Consider the following 19,370-nt stretch of genomic DNA (forward strand, 5'->3'; position numbering starts at 1 on the left):
GGCAGCAGCCAATGGCTGGCCAGAAAGCGAGGTTCTGCCCTCCTGGGGGGGGGCACAAATTGGCTCATTTGAAAAACCCTTTTGGGTGGGAAAACCAGCCCCAAGATCCCACCGGTTGAGGGGAATTCTCTTTGAGGGGCAAGCAAACGTGCGTGCCCAGGCTAGTGTGGATGGTGGCCGAGAGCGAGGGGCCACAACCATCACCCACTGGGAAAGCGCTCAGCGGCCATTATTACATAGTCATTGAGTTCCTCCAAATAACCCGTTTATTCAGCCACCATCCCAATTTGCTTGCACATAGCTTAGGCAGTCTGTACTAAGCATTCCTTCTGATTTATGGGGTGGTTGTATGGCAATGAGCATTCATTCCGATTTGCTTGTGGGCTGTTTATACATCTCCCTATTGGTAATTCATGCACCCCACACTTTTCAATGCAATTTCCCATCACTTTCCTAGCTGCAAAAAGTCTGTCTGTTTTTTTCTAAGCATTTTCTGTGTTCGAGTGACACCTCAATTTGCAGTTGCATTTGTATCCCTCCAGCCACATAGCGACAGGCTGGAGACACCCAGTGTTTCTCCAACAGTACAAATATCTGCTTCTTGACTGCAGTTCTGCACACACTTAAGCAGAAGCCAGCACTGCAGAACTCAGGGAGACCTACATCGGGGTTAAGTTGTCGCATAACTGGGCTACATATTATCTGTGCAGCACCCACAGTAAAGCAATTCATACAGAAAATGCAGCTGGGGGTAGGAAACACTAAACTCTTTATAAATACAGTGCAGTTCATGGCCGCCACAACTATATGCAAACCATATTTAAACAGATGCTAAACCACTGTGGGAGCTGGCACGACACTTGGGAAATATTCATTAACTGCCCAAAAGAAAAATTGCTCAACACATGTAGAAAAGGGTCTGCCCCATAATCCCTAAAAAGCAAGGGTTATGCAGGACAAATGAACACAGATACAAGCAGTCAGGAGGGAAACTTGAATTGTCACCTGTCCCCAGCAGCCTTTTAAAAAACTTTTTTACTGGTTTTCACTGCGCTCGTGGCTCAGAGCCCTCCTGTGCCCTGCCGTCCCTCTGCAGCCTCATTGCTCCGTTTAGAGAGTGTTGCTAGCTGAGGCTGCAGCAGCTGTTGCTGGCTACGTGGCGCTTTTCCGGCTCGCTATGGCTCCCGTCTGTCCCTCCTCGCGTGTAAGCGGCTGCTGCCCGCTTTGCTGCCATGGCTCTCCTTCCCTCCCTCCTCCTCAGCTCCTCCCCCTCCTCCTGGCTGTAAAGCAAGCAAAGCTAAAGCCGTGCAAAGCCCTGCAAGCGGCTCCCACTTTGCTTGACTGACGGCAGCAATGGCTCCGGTCGAGTGCATTTGCTCCGTAACACGCACAGGCATTTTCCCTTACTTTCTAGGAGCAAAAAAGTGCGTGTTTTGGAGCGAAAATTACGGTAACTCTCAGTATGAATACTGCTGGACTACAACTCCCATCAGCCCCAGCCAGAATTCCCTTACGGTCATGAGAGTTGGAGTCATGCAACCATTTGGATACCCCTGAAGTAACCCTTACTGGCAAGAGGCAAAGGCTGTGCTAAGAGCCACAGTTTAGTGGGAGAGCATTTGCCTTGAGGGCAGAAGCTCTCTGGTTCAATCGCTGCCCATAGGGACTAGGAAATACTCTGACCTGAAATCCCAGACCGGTCCAGCAAACTGGACCGGCCAACTGGATAGCTCAACTGGTTAGAGCATGGTGGTGATAATGCCAAGGTTGCAGATTTGATCCCCATATTGGACAGCTTCATATTCCTGAATTGCAATTCCATAATTCTATTCTATGAATGTTCCCAGCTCAGGATATGGCAGTTTCCTGTGGTCCGTACAACGGATAAGGGAGGATTCTGCTAACAGCTCATCTAATAGCTGGGTCTTTAACCCCTTGTTAAATCACATGGAATCTATGTGAAGCTCCTTGTACATGAATAAGAATGGCATTTCACCATAGGATGGCTCCAAATGATTTAATGCTGCAAAAGCTAAAAAGGGATTACCACTCAGCAGGGGTGGGTCCGCCCACACCTCCCACTAGTCCCTTTGTCTTACCTATTTGCACAGAACAATTATTAATTGGGTGGCTCTTCTCACCAATTTTGACAGCTGGATTTGCTTATCCCCAGCTAAAGAAAATATTAATGGCATCTCTGTTTTGACACTTACTGAAGCCGTGAGTAATCCTTATTGCCACAGCTGAAGAGCATTTGTTTAAATTTCCCCATGAATGTCTTCCCATAGAGCTTTAAACAAGAGCCAGCTATGGCAATAATCATTATTCCTTTACAGGATGGGTTTTGTTTGCAAATCACGGTCCATACCAGTGTGAATCGCCTTGGAGTTAAGAGAGGCTGCTCTTGAAAATTTGGTTCTCAAAATACTTGGAAGAGAACCTCTTTGTCCTCTCGATGTAGCTAAACTGTCGCTGGGCTTGGTTCCTACCACTCCTACCCCTTAAATCACAGATATAAAAACTTAAGAGATATATTTTAGAGAAAGGCTAGGTAGGCTGCCTATTTTCGACAAACCTAAATCTGGTGGAACTGGTTTGAGAATATGCATTCTCTAACTTCCGGGTTGGTGCCTCTGGCAAGATGGATACAAATAGAAATTGTTTCCCCTAGAGGGAGCTTGTGAAACTGTTATTAAAGTCGAACTGGGGAGCTTTGCAGCTGTTAAGATTAAAGATCGTGGGACCAGACTTCGACCTTGAACAAGAATGTGCTCTCAGAGGCTCTGGTGCTTGCCTTTTGCAAGACAAGTGCTTTATTGGAACAGTTACATGAGAAGATCGATTTGATGACTGTTGCGATTGGATATTTTGGACAGGCAATGGGTACCTATATAGAACCCACTCAGGAATCAATCCAGGAATGTGCTTTGACAGATCAGATGAGGGAGGACGTTGTTGCTGGACCTCGGGTGGCAGAGATGGAGGGAGCTGTGGCCCAGCAGGAACATGAGTTGGTGGATTTGACGAATGAACCTGGAAAAAGTCAGATTTGGAGAGATGGAGTTCTGTTTGGCTTGGAGATGGGGGGCTGGATGGAGCCCCCTATGCAGGGATGTTTTGACCTTTCAAGTCTGGCTTTGGGCCAGGGGGAGTTCGGAGTTGTGGGGGCCCTTAACTTTGGAGGGACCTTGAAACATGCCTTTAAATACCACATGGATTTCAGTGTTGACTATGGAAAAGGGGCTGACTTGTCGAGAAGGGACAAAAATATTGTCAAGCTGGAGTCTCCCCGAGTGAAAGGAGCAGAAGACAAAGTAAAGTACGGGTATAAACATGAAGAAGACCTGCGGAAGGGACATGGAAAAGACTTAAGAGCCTCGGATATAAGGTCACCAGGTTGATGGACTAGATGGATGGGATAGAAAGGACTGACAAAACCCAAGACCAGGAAGAAGAGATGATGGATGAAGATTGGAAGAAAGTTTTAAAAATTTATTTAGAAAAGTATTGTAAAATTAATGAGTATTAGAAAAATGTTGGAATGAAATTATTCGGCTTTAGCAGAAATGTTAAAAAGAATTATGTAAGAATATGTTATGGTTAAAATAATTTGGTATAAATAAGATTTAAGTTTTACGGTTTTTTATGGTAAGATAAGGTTAAAATAGATTAAGGTAATTTAATGACAGAATATTGTGAAAGATGCAAAGGATTTGCTGAGATAATTAATAACTAGAATACAAAAAAGGGACGTGTGAGGAGGTCGATGAAATAAGTTAATGAAAGTTAAGGATTTGGGAATATTGGATTTGTTTTTAAATTTTTTGTTTATTTTTGGCTTTTTGATTTTGATGCATTGTGCGCTTTGTTTTTTCTTTTTGACTTTGGTTTTTACTGATTTGTAATTGTTACTTTTGTCTACTTTTTTCTTTCTTTTTCTCTTTTTCTTGTTTTTTCCTTCTTTTTTCTTTGTAACTTTAAAATTCTCAATAAATATCATTTTTTTAAAAAGAGAGAATATGCATTCTCTGCTCTGGAAATGAATGTTTTGTGGCATGGAGACTGTGTGTACCCAGATCTCTCATGCTCAAAATATTACATATGTCTTCAGCCTAAGCCCCACGGAGATAAAAGACGACCTATGTTTCCACCCATGCTTTGAGACTCAACTTTTCCCATAAGTATCTGAATGCCCCTAAGGTACTTTCATTTCCTTTCATCAGTCAAAATCAAACCATGGGTGTTACTAGGTTCAACCTTCCTCCAAGGAACTTACAGAAGAATTTTGGCCTCAACCCCGCGAGGTGTATGTTGAGAGGCAATGGCTTGACTTGGCCAGAAAGAAAATCATGCTTTAGGGTTACACCATGCATTAGCTTTAGGACTGTGTATTCCCAACCCCCTTCTCTGGTATGGCAGTGAGAACACCTCAAGCTTCCACTTCCATTTTTAATTAACTGAATTTTGCTGTCCGTACCCTAAGTTTTGGTTAGCCTATGGTTTACTGAAACAACCAAAGACAGCTCAGAGTTTTGGAAAAAAATTCAGTTAGTAAAGAACAAAAACAAAAGTTTACAACCTTCTCACAGCCAGTCCAGGTAAGGGAGAGGGGGTAGACAAAACATTGTTTACTGTTTTCCTAACACAGCCGGTTTAGTTGCCCAATGGCTGAGCCCAATCGTCTCTTGTATTTAGTAACTACAGGACAAATCTGTGACAGAAGAGTAACGGGGCAGTTGATTTACGGGTGACATAGCTTCTGGCACCCATTCACCTCCCAAGGACAGTTTTAATATGGAAACTGGCACAAAATTGGTCTTGGACTGTCAAAGCAGTAGACTGCACTGGACCAATGTTGCAAGCAAGAGTGGGGAACCTGTGTTTCTGGTCTGCAGCTCCTAGTATGACCACTGGCAGTTCAGCCTTGGGCTGATAGGAGAGTCTGACAACTTTTGGAGAGTCACATGTTTCCCATCCCTGCCGTAGTGTTTTGTGGGCTTACATGGGCGTAGCCAGGGTTTTTGTTAGGGGGCAGAACTGACCTGATTGGTCGGTTGGTTAAGTATTTCTATTGTTTTACTTGATTCCCTGCCCCCCCTTTGGCTACATCCATGTGGGCTTAGTGAATACCATTATGCAGAAGGAAAAACAGAAGGAACACGGGATACGGTGGCTGTCTGATTTGCTTCAATATTTTTATACACCAGGCATCTGCTATAGAGGTTCTCCCCCCCCCCCTCTCTCTCTCTCTCTCTCTCTCTCACACACACACACACTAATTAAGACAATTCTGACAGGTGTCAGAATTCATAACTGCAGTGTGACAAACAGCTCTGAAGCCACGAAAAGGCACGAAACCTCAGGGTAAAATGGTGTTGCAAAAACATCCATCTATATCCATGTCTTCAATCTGTCAAATTCCATTAGCTATGACAAGCAAAATTCATCAGGCGCAGATAAGGAAGAGTCTGAAAATATTACATCCGAGACACTGCCCTTTAAGGATTGCCTACATAAAGCTAAGAATTTTCCATTCTTAGTGCAAACGTTTCATAAAAGTGACAGGAGGATATAAAGTTTGTACAATAGCAATTAGAAAGGGAGGCAGCCATATTTCAGTGGTGGAGACCACATGCTCTTCATGCAAAGGGTTCCAAGGTCAATCCCTGGTGCTTTCAGGTAGGCTGGGAAAGCCTGCCATTCAAATCCCCAGAGAGTCTCTTTTGGTCAGCACAGGACATGCTAAGCTAAATGGACTAATGGACAAAGGCAGCTTTCTATGTTCCTGTGGTTCCGCCAAGCATTAGACATGTACGTAAGTGAACGAGGAGAGTGATTCCAATAATGCTCTTAAGCCCCCTGTAACTCCATTCTCATGAGAGCCAGCATCATGCCATGGCTATAGTGCTGGTGTCCTGTATTAGGTAATTTAATTAGTTGAATTGCAACTTTAATCTATGTGGAATATGATTATTATGTTGGTTGCAGATGAAAGATGGCATCGTCTCAGCTGCTGTACTTATGAGCAAAACTTTGCACACGTTCAAGTCATAGAAGCAGGTGCAGTGAGTGGCACACCCCCTCTCCTGTGAATTTCAGGTAATTTGCAGGCTCCATATTGTTTTGAACTAACTTGCCTTGGTCCTAATTAGATAAGACTTCAATGACAAAGCACACCTTTCAGAAAACCAATAATCTCTCCAGGGCTCCTTTCAAGTTTAGTAGAACAAATTTTAATGAGAGTTCCTTGCTAAAATATTAACTGCGCAGGGAAGAACAGTGGAAATTATTTGAAAGGTGTAAACATACCTCGGACTGGTTAACTAGAAGTTCAGACCACTTTTGCCACTGCGGACATTTGTCCCTGTCCTCAAAAGAAGTTTCGTTAAATGTCCAGCAACACTGCTCATGGCTGTACCAGAATGCAGATAAACAGACTCCTTCTTTCAGATCTGTCATCCAGTCCACCGCCAAATCGATAACTCCAGCTAATGTGCCTGGCAAGGGGGGGGGGACAGACATTAATACATGAAGTGTATGTCTAAGGAAAAAACCCAGACATTTGAATGTAAGAGAAATGAATGTGGTTCTCACAGAAAACCCATAAATATGAATCAATCCATAAACAGGTGGCATTCACAGTCAACTCTATGTTGAATCACCACCCTGTGGTGACCAGAATAAGAGTTTATCCCACTCTCTGGCTGTATATGTAATTTATGACTCCCTATCCACAAAATTGTCTCAGGCCTGCGGGGCCATTTCAAGAACACGTGTCCTTAAAACGCACATTAGGGGGTTGAGAGAGACCTGGGAAAACAGAAGATAAAGGGAAGTTCTCTTTTACCTTCCTGTAGAGTTTACTGTGCAATGTTTCCTTTTAAATGCCATCTGCTTTTCTTGGCTCAGCACAGAGAATTTCTAAACAACAGGCTCCCCTAATCGCACACAAGCAAGCTCGTTCGGCCAGACAAGAGTATGTTTGCAGCGCAAGTAAATATGTTCTTGTCTAGACTGCTCCATGTGCCAATAAAATCAATGGGGTCGAAACCGAGGTCAAAACTGGTGGTGGGGCTACTGTGCAGGTCTCATGCCAGGATCAGGCCACCAGATGAACAAGCAAGCATCTTGTGTGCTTAATAATCTCAATACTCACTCTCTCTTAAAATAGGAAAACATTAAAAAAATAAATAAATAAAGGGGTGTCACTTACATTGTGAAGACCAGAAGGTATAATTTACCTACGCTATGCATCTAAAATGTACAATGGCTTTTTTTCCCCTTTGCTTTTTTTTTGGCACACATCTGATCTGATAGCTTTTTCAAATTACATAGCACAACAGCGACATCCAGTGGTAGCTAAAGAATCATGCAGTACTGGGACTGTGTTGCAATAGCTTTATACAGACCAATCCAAAAATTACAAAGCAGGAATTTGCCAAATATGTTCTCCAGCACTTGGGTTCAGTTTGCTGGTGCACCCAAAGAGAGCCAAAACTGTATAGGCTTTTCCGTTCACCATAACACTGAAAACAGTTAAAGTTATGCACTCTTGGATCTGTATGGACACTGGTAATGAAGAGTAAACTTGTTCCATATGTACACCAAAGTTCTGTTCACATGCAAAAGCCCCTCCTGAGCAAACTATTTTAATTCAGGGATTTATTAATGTTTTATTTTCTTTATATTTTTTCAGTCATCACAGTACTATGAAGATATACGGCCTATTAACTGATAGTAAGCCAAAACACCAGTTAGTAACAGAGTTGCTAGTAAACTGGCAAATGCCTGAAAATAAAACAGCTATAAAATCACCTGGCTCAGGCAATTTAAAAAATAATAATAATACTTCTAATTCCTCCTAACCATTTATGGCTTCACCTAAAATGTTCCCAGCAATTAAGCCCGGTGATAGTTGAAATCTGTAAAATCTTATTTGGTCTACATTTGGAACAGAAATCTAAATATTTGGCATTTGAAAAATAAAAGCATAGATAAAGAGGATGCATATAATCCATTCAGGGAGCTACAAGTTTGATTCCACATTTCCAGTGATACAACTTTCCTTTTATTAATGCCTATTTTTGTAGCATAAATTTAGTCAAGGCCAAGAAATGGGCATATTAGTGTCAACAAAACACAAGCTTATTAAAGCATTTACATTCACAGGAATATTTTCCCAGAGAGTGCCTATTTCTGGTCAATAAAAAAAAAAAAATCTAGGTCAATGTTCAGCATGCGATTTTACACACATATCCCAAAGCATGAAGCATAGCTACATCTTCCCCTCGGCATGCTGAAATGTTAGGGATCGCACGCATAAACTCAATTTATGCAGATGCCCTCATAGGGAAGCTGAGAATGTCTACAATGGTCAACATAGCAACATAGCATAAGACTTTCTTGAAAATACCTGCCAGCAGTCCTATAAGAAGCATCACAACCCATCCCGACCAGGCATCTAGTAAACTTTTGATGAACTCCCATATTGACTCCTTGCTTTTGTTTGTAATCTGGAAGGGAAAAAATAGTGTTTACTTGAAAGACATGCAATTTTTATATAGTACAGTTCTATATAACCAAGCAGCCCAACAGAAAAACAACAACATGTGTATGCTTTGATCGCATAATATTTGCATTTGTTTACACTGTAAATGTGTATACAGGATTTGCATGGAATACAGTTAAAGCAGAGTTTTGGTTCACATAAATGCATGAACAAGTTAGGATTCCTTGATGAAATTTGGACACTGATATTTGATAGTCTGTCTTGCTGTAAGGCAAAAGATGCTTATTTTCTTCTAGGTCTTTCCCTTAACAGACAACCACATAATGCAGTATACATTATTTTGAAAGAATAATTTAAGCATTGAGAAAGACAGGGATCGCCAACATGGCGCTTCCAGATGTTGTTGGACTCCAAACTTCCATCAGTCCCAGCCAACATGGCTAATACTCAGGGATGATGAGTGGGGTATAAATAATGAAATTATCACCATCATCAGAGTTGTAGACCAGAAACATTCAGAGAGCACCATGTTGACTATCCCTGCAGTAGTCTAAAGATTCATATTCCTCCAGAAGTGGATTTTGAAATATGCCTTGTCTTTGATGGCAAGTTCCTTCAACCTTTTCTCAAAGTATTACTTCAGTCATTTTGATTTCTTTATTTCATAACATTTTATACACGGTTGTAATAAAATCTCAAAGTGGTTTATGAAAAGGTCAGACCTATCAATTTGGGTGTGTAGGGGTTAATGATCTACCACTTTGGCTATCAGAAATGCTCCCTGCTTTTGAAATATTTTCACCCTTACCTTTCTATGCCTGTCTGTGTCACGTGACTTCTCCCTCAACCAATCAATGGTATGAAAGTCTTCATATGTCCCAACATCGGGGAAAGGTTCATCCAAGAAATCCATCAAATTTCCAGACCCATTCATGTTTCCAGCATTAACCATATTAGTACCTGTAAGGAAAATAGAGGGACAAATTTACTCCTCGGGTACCTCTCCTTGTCATTCCCACCAACCCAGGCAAACAGAGAACATTACTGTCAGGGGTTCAGGAGCAGAGGCGAGGGCAAGGGAGGAAACAGAGAGCGAGGGGGAGGAGGCAGACGAAAGGATGAGTGATGACGACGACCCGAGATCTCCGAGCCTTTCCAGTGAATCAGAAGATTCACAAAAAGGAGCACCAGTGGCCAGGGCAAGGGGGGAGACTAGGGGGACACCCCAGGAAGAAAGAGCCAGAGGGGACTCAGAGGGGAGCAGTTGGAGATCGGGACCAACGTCACCGCCAGAGAGTAGGAAAGAGGAAGAGCGCCAGGGAGCAAGCGCTGGCAGCTCGCAACAGGAGGGAGGGCACGAGTCAGGAGTGGCCACACCTTCATCGGGGAGCGAAGTGACGGTTAGACGGAAAGTGGAAGGTTGGGCGCGTGCGCCAAGTTCAAATGCACAGGAAGGTGGCGCAGTAGGCAGCCCGGAAAGGGAGCCAGGTCCTAAAGCCCGGCGCAAGGAGACAGAAGGGTCCGGGGGGTCAGCGTCAGAAGAATCCCGGAAGGAAGAGACCCAGGGGGGCAGAGGGACCCAGAGGAGAACTGTCAGGCGGAAAAGGTGGAGCAGGGCTAGGATATTAAGTTGGTGCGCAAGGGGCGGAGACTCAGACGGAGCTTCGCCGATCTAAGCATAAGACGTAGGGTTGCACGCAGCAGCTCGAGAATGGAGACTGTAACTCAATAAAGACTTTTATTTAACGACCGCTGGCTAGCGTGATCCTCTGTGAGCTCGGATCTGGAAGTAACCCTGACAATTACAGAATTGAAGAATAGGATTGATCAATACTAGAAAAATAACTTAAAATCTATTTCCTTTGTTACTCCTGGCAATGGCCAAGTCAATGATCCCAGGTGAGTCACTGACACACAGTTGGTCTGATCCCAGTTTCTTGTCCAGAGCACAATTTGAAACTCCACCTTGAAGGATCGCTCTCCCACTGTACAATAGATTTCAGTTTGTTAAAGACCTAATGAAAGGTGGGTACTGAGCAGACATAACCAACATAAAATGAAGGATCCAAAGAATTCTGCAACTAGTTCCACATGCTCAGGAGAGATCTGGAATTGTGTTTCTCGCAGAGCAGTTTCCTGTGGCACACAACAAAACCTCTTTTGTAACTGAGGGGGGAAATATACATTTGTAGAATCACATACAAATGTGAAAAAGTGGGGTGGGGAATCTACTGAGCATGCCTAAAATAGCCCTCTGTATTCTGGCCTTTGCATTTGAGCAATATTTTCTTTAGAAGCATGTCTCTGCCCTTTGATAACCGATTATTCTGCAGTCCATAGTATCTTCAATCAGTTTCTCACTCCTACAAGTAACTTTGCACACAAGCATTTTACTCACATTAGCAGAAGATTTGTGCATGTGCTCCCCCTTCTCTTCTGCACTCTCTAAAATCACAAGTTGCAGATTTCCATTTCATGGAAGGCAATCTCAACTGAATCTGTTGATTTGATCTTATACTACTTATCCAAGTAGAAAACCATGTGATCAATTGCTTGGCAAACTAGGCCATATATTGATTATTGGAACTGACTCACTGACTAGCATGGGAAACATGTTTTGCTCAGTGGCAAAAATAAAAAAAAAGAGCCCACAAGGGTGAATTCCAACCATGTCAATCTGTTCCAGAGGGTTGAAGGACCTACAAGGGCAAGAAAGGGGGTGAAAGGAGACTTTTAAAGTAGTTTATGTGCTTCATAGTATATTGGGCCAGTCTGTAATGAGCATGTTCAAAAATATGTTTTTATTATTATTCTTAAACAGCTCAGGACCTTAATACCTCAATGACTTCCTCTGCCCATATGAACCAACCCAGACCCTGCAATAATCATCTGAGGCCCTTCTTTGTGTTCCAGAAGTCCAGAGGGCAGCAAAATGAGGACATGCCTTTTCTGTGGTGGCTCCCCGATTGTGGAATGCTCTCCCCAGGGAGGTTCGCCTGATGCCTTCATTGCATATCTTTAGGCACCAGGCAAAAACATTTCTCTTCTCCCATGCCTTAACTAAACAATCTATGGCCTTTTAAACTGGGGGGGTATTGTTTTTGTTTGTTACTACATTATATTTTTGTGTTGTAAACCACCCTGCGATCCTCGGGCAGTAGAGAAATTTAATTTTTTAAAAAAAAATTCTTAGGGATTGTTCAGATTTCACCTTTTTGTGAACAATGGCAATGGCCATACCTAGAAGTGATTGTAAGGACTGCTGTTGAGCTCTTGATACCCTCATGCAACCCAGTTAAGTTTCTACAACATCTAAAAATCTATTTCTAAGTTCATTATTTGGTTGTTGTTTGGTTGACACTGAAATTGAGTACACCCCCAGGCTAAGTAGCACCTTCTGGGTGGCTAGACTGGACACTTCGCTTCATTTGAGCTTATTACTGCCACTGTTTTCAAAACTAAAGAACCTGTTCATCAGTCTTTACCCAATAAGAATAATTTGGCTGAAAGAATGGATGTATTTTAGGATTTGGTGCCCTGCAGATGCATTCAACTATACCTCACAGAAGACCCAGCCACCATAGCTATGCAAGCTGGGGATGATGGGATGGGAGCTGTGGTCTAAAATATATGGAGGGCATCAGTTCTACAAAAGGCTGTGCTAGAGCTTCGAAGAAATCCTGCATATCCAGTCTGGCTGAGCTAGTAGCAACCTGAAAAGTTGGTGAGGTTTCAAAGCTATCAGCTTATAAGCTTCCTGCAACATTGACGGCCTAGGAACTCAACACCATGCTCACACCCAACTTTCTCAAACTACAGCTACAGACACATTCCACACACCCTGGTCAGGAAACCCAAAGATTTCCATTAGCCCGATAACCAATTGTGTTGTATAACAGGCTTAGAATGAGTTTGAAATTGTTCTTTACTACTAGCTGTCCAAGGACGCCATTTTGGATCAGCTGGAAAAGGGGAGCAAGATCCAGCAAATCCAGTAATTCAGAAGGAAATATCCAAAGGTAAAAATAATACATTCTAGAACATCTTTAAGCCCTAAGATGTCTACCCAGTTGTGAAAAAAGGCAGCGAATGAAAATAACAATATCATACAAATGGACAGTAAGACTACATTTGGAATACAGCAGACAGTTGTGGCCGCCTCACTTCAAAAAGGATATTGTAGAGCTGGGCAAGTTTCAGAAAATAACAACCAAAGTGATCAAAGAGCTGGAGCAAATCCACTTTGAAGATAAGTTAAAACATTCAAGGCTTTTTAGTTTAGAAAAAAGTAGAGTGAAGGAGGACACAATAGAGGTTGATAAAACTATGTCTGCTGTAGAGAAAGTGGACAGGAATATCTTTTTTTCAGTCTCTCCTAATACTAGAACCTGGGGACATCCAAGGTGATAGTGAACGTTAGAAGGCTCCGGCCTGCCAACAGGATTTATTTGCACAACACATAGTTAAAACCATGGCGTTTTCTCCCACAAAATATAGGGATGGCCTCTAGCTTGGATGGTTTTAAAAGACGATTAGACAAATTCATGGAGGATATAGCTACTAATCACGATATCTATGTTCTACCTCCACAGTTGAAGGGAGCATGCCAGTCAGTGTGGAAGATCTGCTGCTGCACTGAGAACCTGCTTGTGGAGTCCCCACACGTATCTGGTTAGCCTATCAGAACAGGGTTAGATAAGTCTTTGGTTTGATCGAGCCAGGCTCTTCTTATGTTGGAAAAAAATGGCTTTCCAGGAAGATAGGAAATTGCTTCATATCAGACCATCTCCATTTTGTACACACTGTCAGTAGCCTCCAGCATTTCCCTACATGCATATGCTGGGGATTGAACCGAAGCCTTCTGCATGCAAGGCATGTATTCTACCCTTTCTCATACTTCTCCTTTCTTCTAGCGCTTCTGAAGAAGCCAGACCTTAACAAATATATAGAGAACTGTTTTCTTCACAGACTTGGTTATGTTTTACAGAACAATCCTATGTGGGGTCATGGCGGAGCAGAGCAGCAGATCCATTGCCACATCCTAGAGCGCTCATGTGGTTGTCCAAGGACACCCCTCTATTTGAGAACCCTCCATCCCATTTTAGTTCAGACCCCACACCTTTTACACATGAGGAGCCCAACCCATAAATACAAGTTAAAATCAAAAACACTAAAAGCACAGAAAAAGTGTGTGTGAAGGTCACCTCAGGAGGCCAAAGGCATGTCTAAAAAATGAAGGCTTGCAGAAACATGGAATGTGCTCTAATATTAATGATAGCAGAGGGGGCTTTCTTGATACTTCTATCATCCTCATAAGTGCAAGGAATGACACCCTGAGAGAGGGCTTCTCCTATGGAACGCCAGCCCCAGAGAGGTGCATCTAACACCATCATTCATCTTCTGTCATATGCTGAATATGCATCTGGTTATCCTGGCCTTTGACAGTTAAGAGGTAGTTTTATGGGATGCACATCATCTGGTTTGTTACTTTTAGCTATTCTGTACTGCTTCTGTTTGGAATTCTTTTACTTGATTTGAAAAATAATAATTGTATAAACAGTTGCCCCTGTTGTTTTTAATTGTGTGGTTTTATTGTTGCAACCCACACTTATTCTCACACCTTATGATGAAGGGCAGGAAGGCAATCTTAGAAATAAATAAGAAAAGATATTTGCTTGCCAACAGAGGTCTGATAAATGGCCCTCTCTCAGAACACTGAGAGAATGTCCTTTCTCATGTCCCCATTGAACATGAGAATGTCCTTTCTCATGTTCCAACTGAACTTGCCTCAGATGTTGGCAGGAAAATTAGCATTGTTTCTGTTGTGCTTATTTATTTAAAACACTTCTGCACTTCTTAACATTATTGAATTTTGAAGAAGTGTACAAAGATAAAATCGAAGGCTAACAAAGCAGGATAGAATAGAATTCAATTTCTTCTCCACAGTGAACTGATCAAATATACAACCCATCATCAGTGATCAAGGAATGCAAGGTGCTTTATTTGCTATGAATGTGGGAAGACAACTAAGCTAGGTAATAATACATGGTTGAAACAATTCCAGGAGTAGGCTGGTACAGAGCAGAAGGGCCTGTTGTGTATACACACTACCCAAGTGGCAGTGCTTTTTAACAGAGGATTTGGAAGGAATATGGAATGGATTTGGTTATAAGAAGGATCTGTTTCTGCTGTCTAGGCCCAGGCCAGTGTAAGATCTCCGTTTCAGTGTTAAGGAACAAGCACTGGGTTCTCACTTTTATGCCAGGCCATTCAGTGTCCAGATGACAGCAATTTGGTTACTGGACAACGAAAATGGATTCTACGCACCCTAACTGTGGCCAAGAGACAGGTACTAATGAACTGGAAGAATAAAGATTTGGTTCTGTTTAATCAATGGATCAACAACATAACCACAGTTGCAACATATGAACGGATTACCGATAGACACAGACTTTGTTTGGATAAACATACTGACATTAAGAATGAATTTTTATAGCATTTTGTGGGTTATTAATAATCATATGTATCAGGACATCAGGACAAAAATAGTACTTATAATAATTATTAATATTAACAAATGACAGCAATTACGGTATTCGTTAGTGACACAGTACAACATGTGAGGATATTAAATTCCCAAGAGAAGAATTAGCATGGAAACTCTTCAGTGATAAAAAGCATGCAAAGAACTGCTTGCATTTTAACCATGAGTCATCCTTTTTTGTTCAGGCAGAGACATATTTCACCATGTCCTGACAGAAACTGAAAACTGTTCCAGTGTTCCATTCTTATACTGCTCTTTTATATTTGACCCTGTCCAACAACTGCCATCACTCTAGTTAATCCATTTCCAAACATCCCCAAATACCTTACTAATAAGTAACTCTCACATAAACGGAAAATGCAAGCCAATTAATGTACTCCTAGCTACAGAGGAATTGAAAAGAAAATATAAATTATATTTCTATATCTCCCTATCCAGTGTGACAAGGAAGTCATTCAGCTGTAGCAGATAAGCACACCCACCCACTCCCAAAGCATTTCTGTGCATGGCTTAATACTAGGTGTTAATTCCCCACAAACAAAAATAACTAGAATTCACAAACAGAATGAATTACGCTAGAAATTTGATGAGTAACACTTCCCTTAAAAACACGGGAAAATTTACATTGTAATGCAAATGCTGACATCAATATGCTGTAAAGGCTGCATCGCTGCGTTGGTAATACAATCGCTCCTCTCCCGCCACCCTAATTAAATTGTACCTTGCTCATTAAAAATAATAAGAATGTTAAAACACTGACAACGGATTGCCTCCTTCAGCTTAAAAAACGCCCCATCTGACGACACAGCTCCTGAACTCTCCAGCCGGAAGATCTAGGGAACAAGCAAAACAGCCTTTGCACCTGCCAGCACAGACCGTGCCACGCTTTTATTTACAAAAACAGGAAGCCTGCTCGACAGAGGTTGATTTCAAAAGAAAGCCAGAAGGGCAAAAGCCCAGTAAGTGGTGTTAATGGAGGGTGTTCTCCTCTTACCTGCAATGCAACATCGTTTAGTTCAACCCCCAAATTCCAGACACCATCCTTTCTTTCCTGCTATGGCTGCAAAGGCAGTGATGTCATATGGAGGAAGCCGTAGCAGTCACGTGACTGCGTGCTCTCTCTATTGGAGAGCTGATTGAGAGACAGGCAGCAGCCGGCGTCCAATCCTTCAGGATTAAAATCAGCCTGTTGAGAAATTTGCTTCCACCTTCGCAGCTGACACTGCAATTACTTGTGGAGTCTTTTTATTTTTTTATTTTGCAGCTATGCTATTAGATGACTATTTCATGCACGGACTTGCTATGTTCTTATTTTGGGGGATATATATATATATATGTATATGTGTGTGTGTATATATATATATATATATGGGGCAGAATGTCGTTGATTTATTTTTATTCTTTTTGAATGAATATTCTGTTTTCACTGGACAAACTATGACACAATCCCGAATAAATTCCACATTTCAATTAATGCAGTTTCTTTTAGTACTTGGGTATAATACTTTAGTACTTGAGTAATGTGTGTGTGTGTGTGTAATACACTAATGCAGTTTCTTTTAGTACTTGTGTATTATATATAATAATACACAAGTATTAAAAGAAAGTGCATTAGTTGAAATGTGGACTTTATTCAGAATTGTGTCATAGATTGTCCAGTGAAAACAGAGAGAGAAACTGACCCAGCTTCAGTTTAGGATGAGAATATTCATTCAACAAGAATGAAAAATATATAATTAACAACAATAATAAAAACCCCAGACGTTAATGAGAACAAGAGCAGGATTCTTCCCAAACCAGGGAAGGATTTCTATACTGTATAGCATTCATTTCCTCCTTTTCCCTCAGTGTGCACACAAACACCATACCAGGCTAATGTTTTGGAGGCATAGTCTGGGTATGCCTCCCAAGGGCTGCATTTTGCCGCCCCTCCCCTTAAACTGAAATTTCCACTCTGAGGAAAGTCTGAAAGGGATTGCAGGCATGCTTGTTTGCAGGGCCAATGGGGTGGGGGTGGACGGGGCAGGCGGGAGGGCCACTTGGCCTGGGAATCAAGCTCAAAGGCGCCTCAAATTCAGACACACTAATATTTGGGCACTTGATCGGTTTGGCGATTTACATGCTTCAAACCAAAATGTAGCGTGCGTGCTCAGAGCTGCAAATTTAAGGAGGAAAGAGCTGTGATTAAGTAAAAGGATCTTTCATTTTGCTTAACAGGTACTGATTTTGTCGTATTAAAGAGTCGATGTTTATAAATATTGATGAATGAGGGGCTGCTCCCCAGGCTGGCCCACCTATTCCCCCCCCACTCCTTTTACACCTTGCTAAACCCTCATCCCCTCTCCCTCATTTCTTTTATGCCTCCCCAACCCCCCCTCCCCTTAACCTTGTCAAACCATACCTTTCAGCCCTCTGAAACCTCACACCCTTCCTTCAGGCATTGCTAAAACCACAGGAACCAACTCCTAGGGGCCAATGGGTCTTCGGGCCCCCCAATAAAATATCTGAAGGGGTCTGCCCCCACCCCAAGTTGATGGGCATTGCCATTCAAATAGCGTGTATGTGCTGGCCCAAACTATGCCCGACTCCGCTTATAACTTGCCAAACCCCCTTCCCCTTGCAAACCCTGCTTTGCTTCCCCTTACCTGCTTGCCCAAACCCATGAGCTGATAGAAGTCAGGACAGACCGTTGCACCTTTCCAGCAGCCATCCCTCACTGCTGCCATTTCTTTCTTCCTTGGCCTATGACACTGCAGAGGCCCAATCAGTGGGGTCTGTGCCAGATGAGCAGTGGCAACACAGCAGGATAATTGCTCTGGAGCTGCCCTGCCCTGTCTATTCCTCTGCGGCTCACCTGGGCTGTGCCCCATCTGCACTGGTCTTCTGGGCCACTTGCTCACTCATCTGCCTGCTTTGTTGTCGTGCTAGTTTGCATGGATGCCTAATGGCAGCGTAACAGCCTTATAGTTTTATTATATAGTTAGAAATGTATCGGTTCTCCTGGCAGAAGATTAGACCATGATGAATATGTCCCCTCAGATCAACAGATTATACAAACCAGCCTCTCATCCTTTATTATGTGCCTTAGTATGTTTTCATATTTCCATCTTAATTACTCAGAACTATTTGCACCAATGCTTACATCTTTATTTCCAAGTTTGGCATTCCATAAATGGTATCGGGGTGAAAACTCCTAGGGGCTGAAACCCTTTGGGTCCCCTCAATGTTTATCCATGCTGTACGTGATTTTATGATGTTGTATGCAATGCCCAGATACAATGCTGTCGCGCATGACATCCAGGCATCATGCAGCCATGTGAGCCAGGAACACAGTGGCTCCTTCTCCTTCCATAGAAAGGAAGCAGCCCCTAGCCTGTGGCGCCGGAGGAGGCAGAGGAGGCACCAGCCATGAAAGCCAAGCTGCCATGCAAAGCCTGGGTGATGCAGCTGCACATCACACGTGACGCCTGGATGTGATCTCAGCCCCCCATCTCTTTCCCAGATTGGCGCACCTGAATGGAACGAAGTCTGCGTTAGGATGCAATCTTAGTAAGATAAAATGGGGTGCCACTGAATGTATCACTCATGATTCACACATTTTAAGTGTTTTCTGTTTGCAAGGGAGGTGAGAGAGTAAGATTTTGCAATGATCTTATTGAAGTCCTACTTCAGTTTGGTTATTACATCCATCATGTTACCTTTTATTATTGTTCTGGGTTGCACTGAGTGAAGAGGAACAACAGAACTTTCTGGACAAGTTAAATAGAGAGTCAATGTGAGTGCATCAACTTCCACTCTTACAACCATGACATGTAAAACTGAGCAGAGTGTAGTGTAACAAATCTGTGCTGTAGTTTCCTTTCAAGGTTATGTAACACGGAATGGAACTGATGGTAATAGTAGTGTGAGCCATTTGCTTTAAACATGGTAAATCCTTCAGCCGCCATCCATCATAAAACAAAGTCTTCCCAATCTTTCCTTTGTGGTGGTGGGGACAGGAACAAAATGAAGATTCGACAAAATTCTGTTCTGGAATTCACTACACTGATTCTAGCAGAGTTTCTGCAAAAGTGCCAATGTATATGACATTTAGAGGGTAGCACAAGCAATGCTCCAGACTCCCACTTCTCATACGAGAGATCCAACAAGTCATCCTACAGAAGACAATACGTATTGAAAACCATGATGGGCCATTGATCTGCAAGGAAAAGTCAGTTGGGTGCCACATGATGGGAAGATAGAGCCAGAACAGGTTTTTAAATTCTTGTTTTAATGATGGTTTAACTATGACCTGTAAAAAATAGATACACAGAGCAC

At 42.4% G+C, this 19,370-nt stretch overlaps 1 protein-coding gene and 1 long non-coding RNA gene across 2 annotated transcripts in view; one reads left to right on the plus strand and one right to left on the minus strand.

Moving 5' to 3' along the window:
• The window catches only part of CLCN4 (chloride voltage-gated channel 4), a 35,141-nt gene extending 18,970 nt beyond the window's left edge, over positions 1–16,171 (minus strand). Inside the window, exons 1-4 of the mRNA XM_082221076.1 lie at positions 16,048–16,171; positions 9,318–9,469; positions 8,414–8,513; positions 6,310–6,497 (exon numbers count right to left, since the gene is read on the minus strand). Of these exons, the coding sequence (XP_082077202.1) occupies positions 6,310–6,497; positions 8,414–8,513; positions 9,318–9,461 (432 nt within the window). The 5' untranslated portion in view covers positions 9,462–9,469; positions 16,048–16,171. The remainder of the gene's footprint in view (positions 1–6,309; positions 6,498–8,413; positions 8,514–9,317; positions 9,470–16,047) is intronic.
• Positions 11,754–14,859, plus strand: LOC309531503. The gene is made up of 4 exons (XR_014219340.1): positions 11,754–12,528; positions 13,102–13,381; positions 13,497–13,961; positions 14,706–14,859. It is a non-coding gene; the product is annotated as an uncharacterized lncRNA (long non-coding RNA).
• Positions 16,172–19,370: the final 3,199 nt, after the last annotated feature.

This window comes from Podarcis vaucheri (genome assembly GCF_965113315.1).
Source record: "Podarcis vaucheri genome assembly, chromosome: 4".
Taxonomy (NCBI): domain Eukaryota; kingdom Metazoa; phylum Chordata; class Lepidosauria; order Squamata; family Lacertidae; genus Podarcis; species Podarcis vaucheri.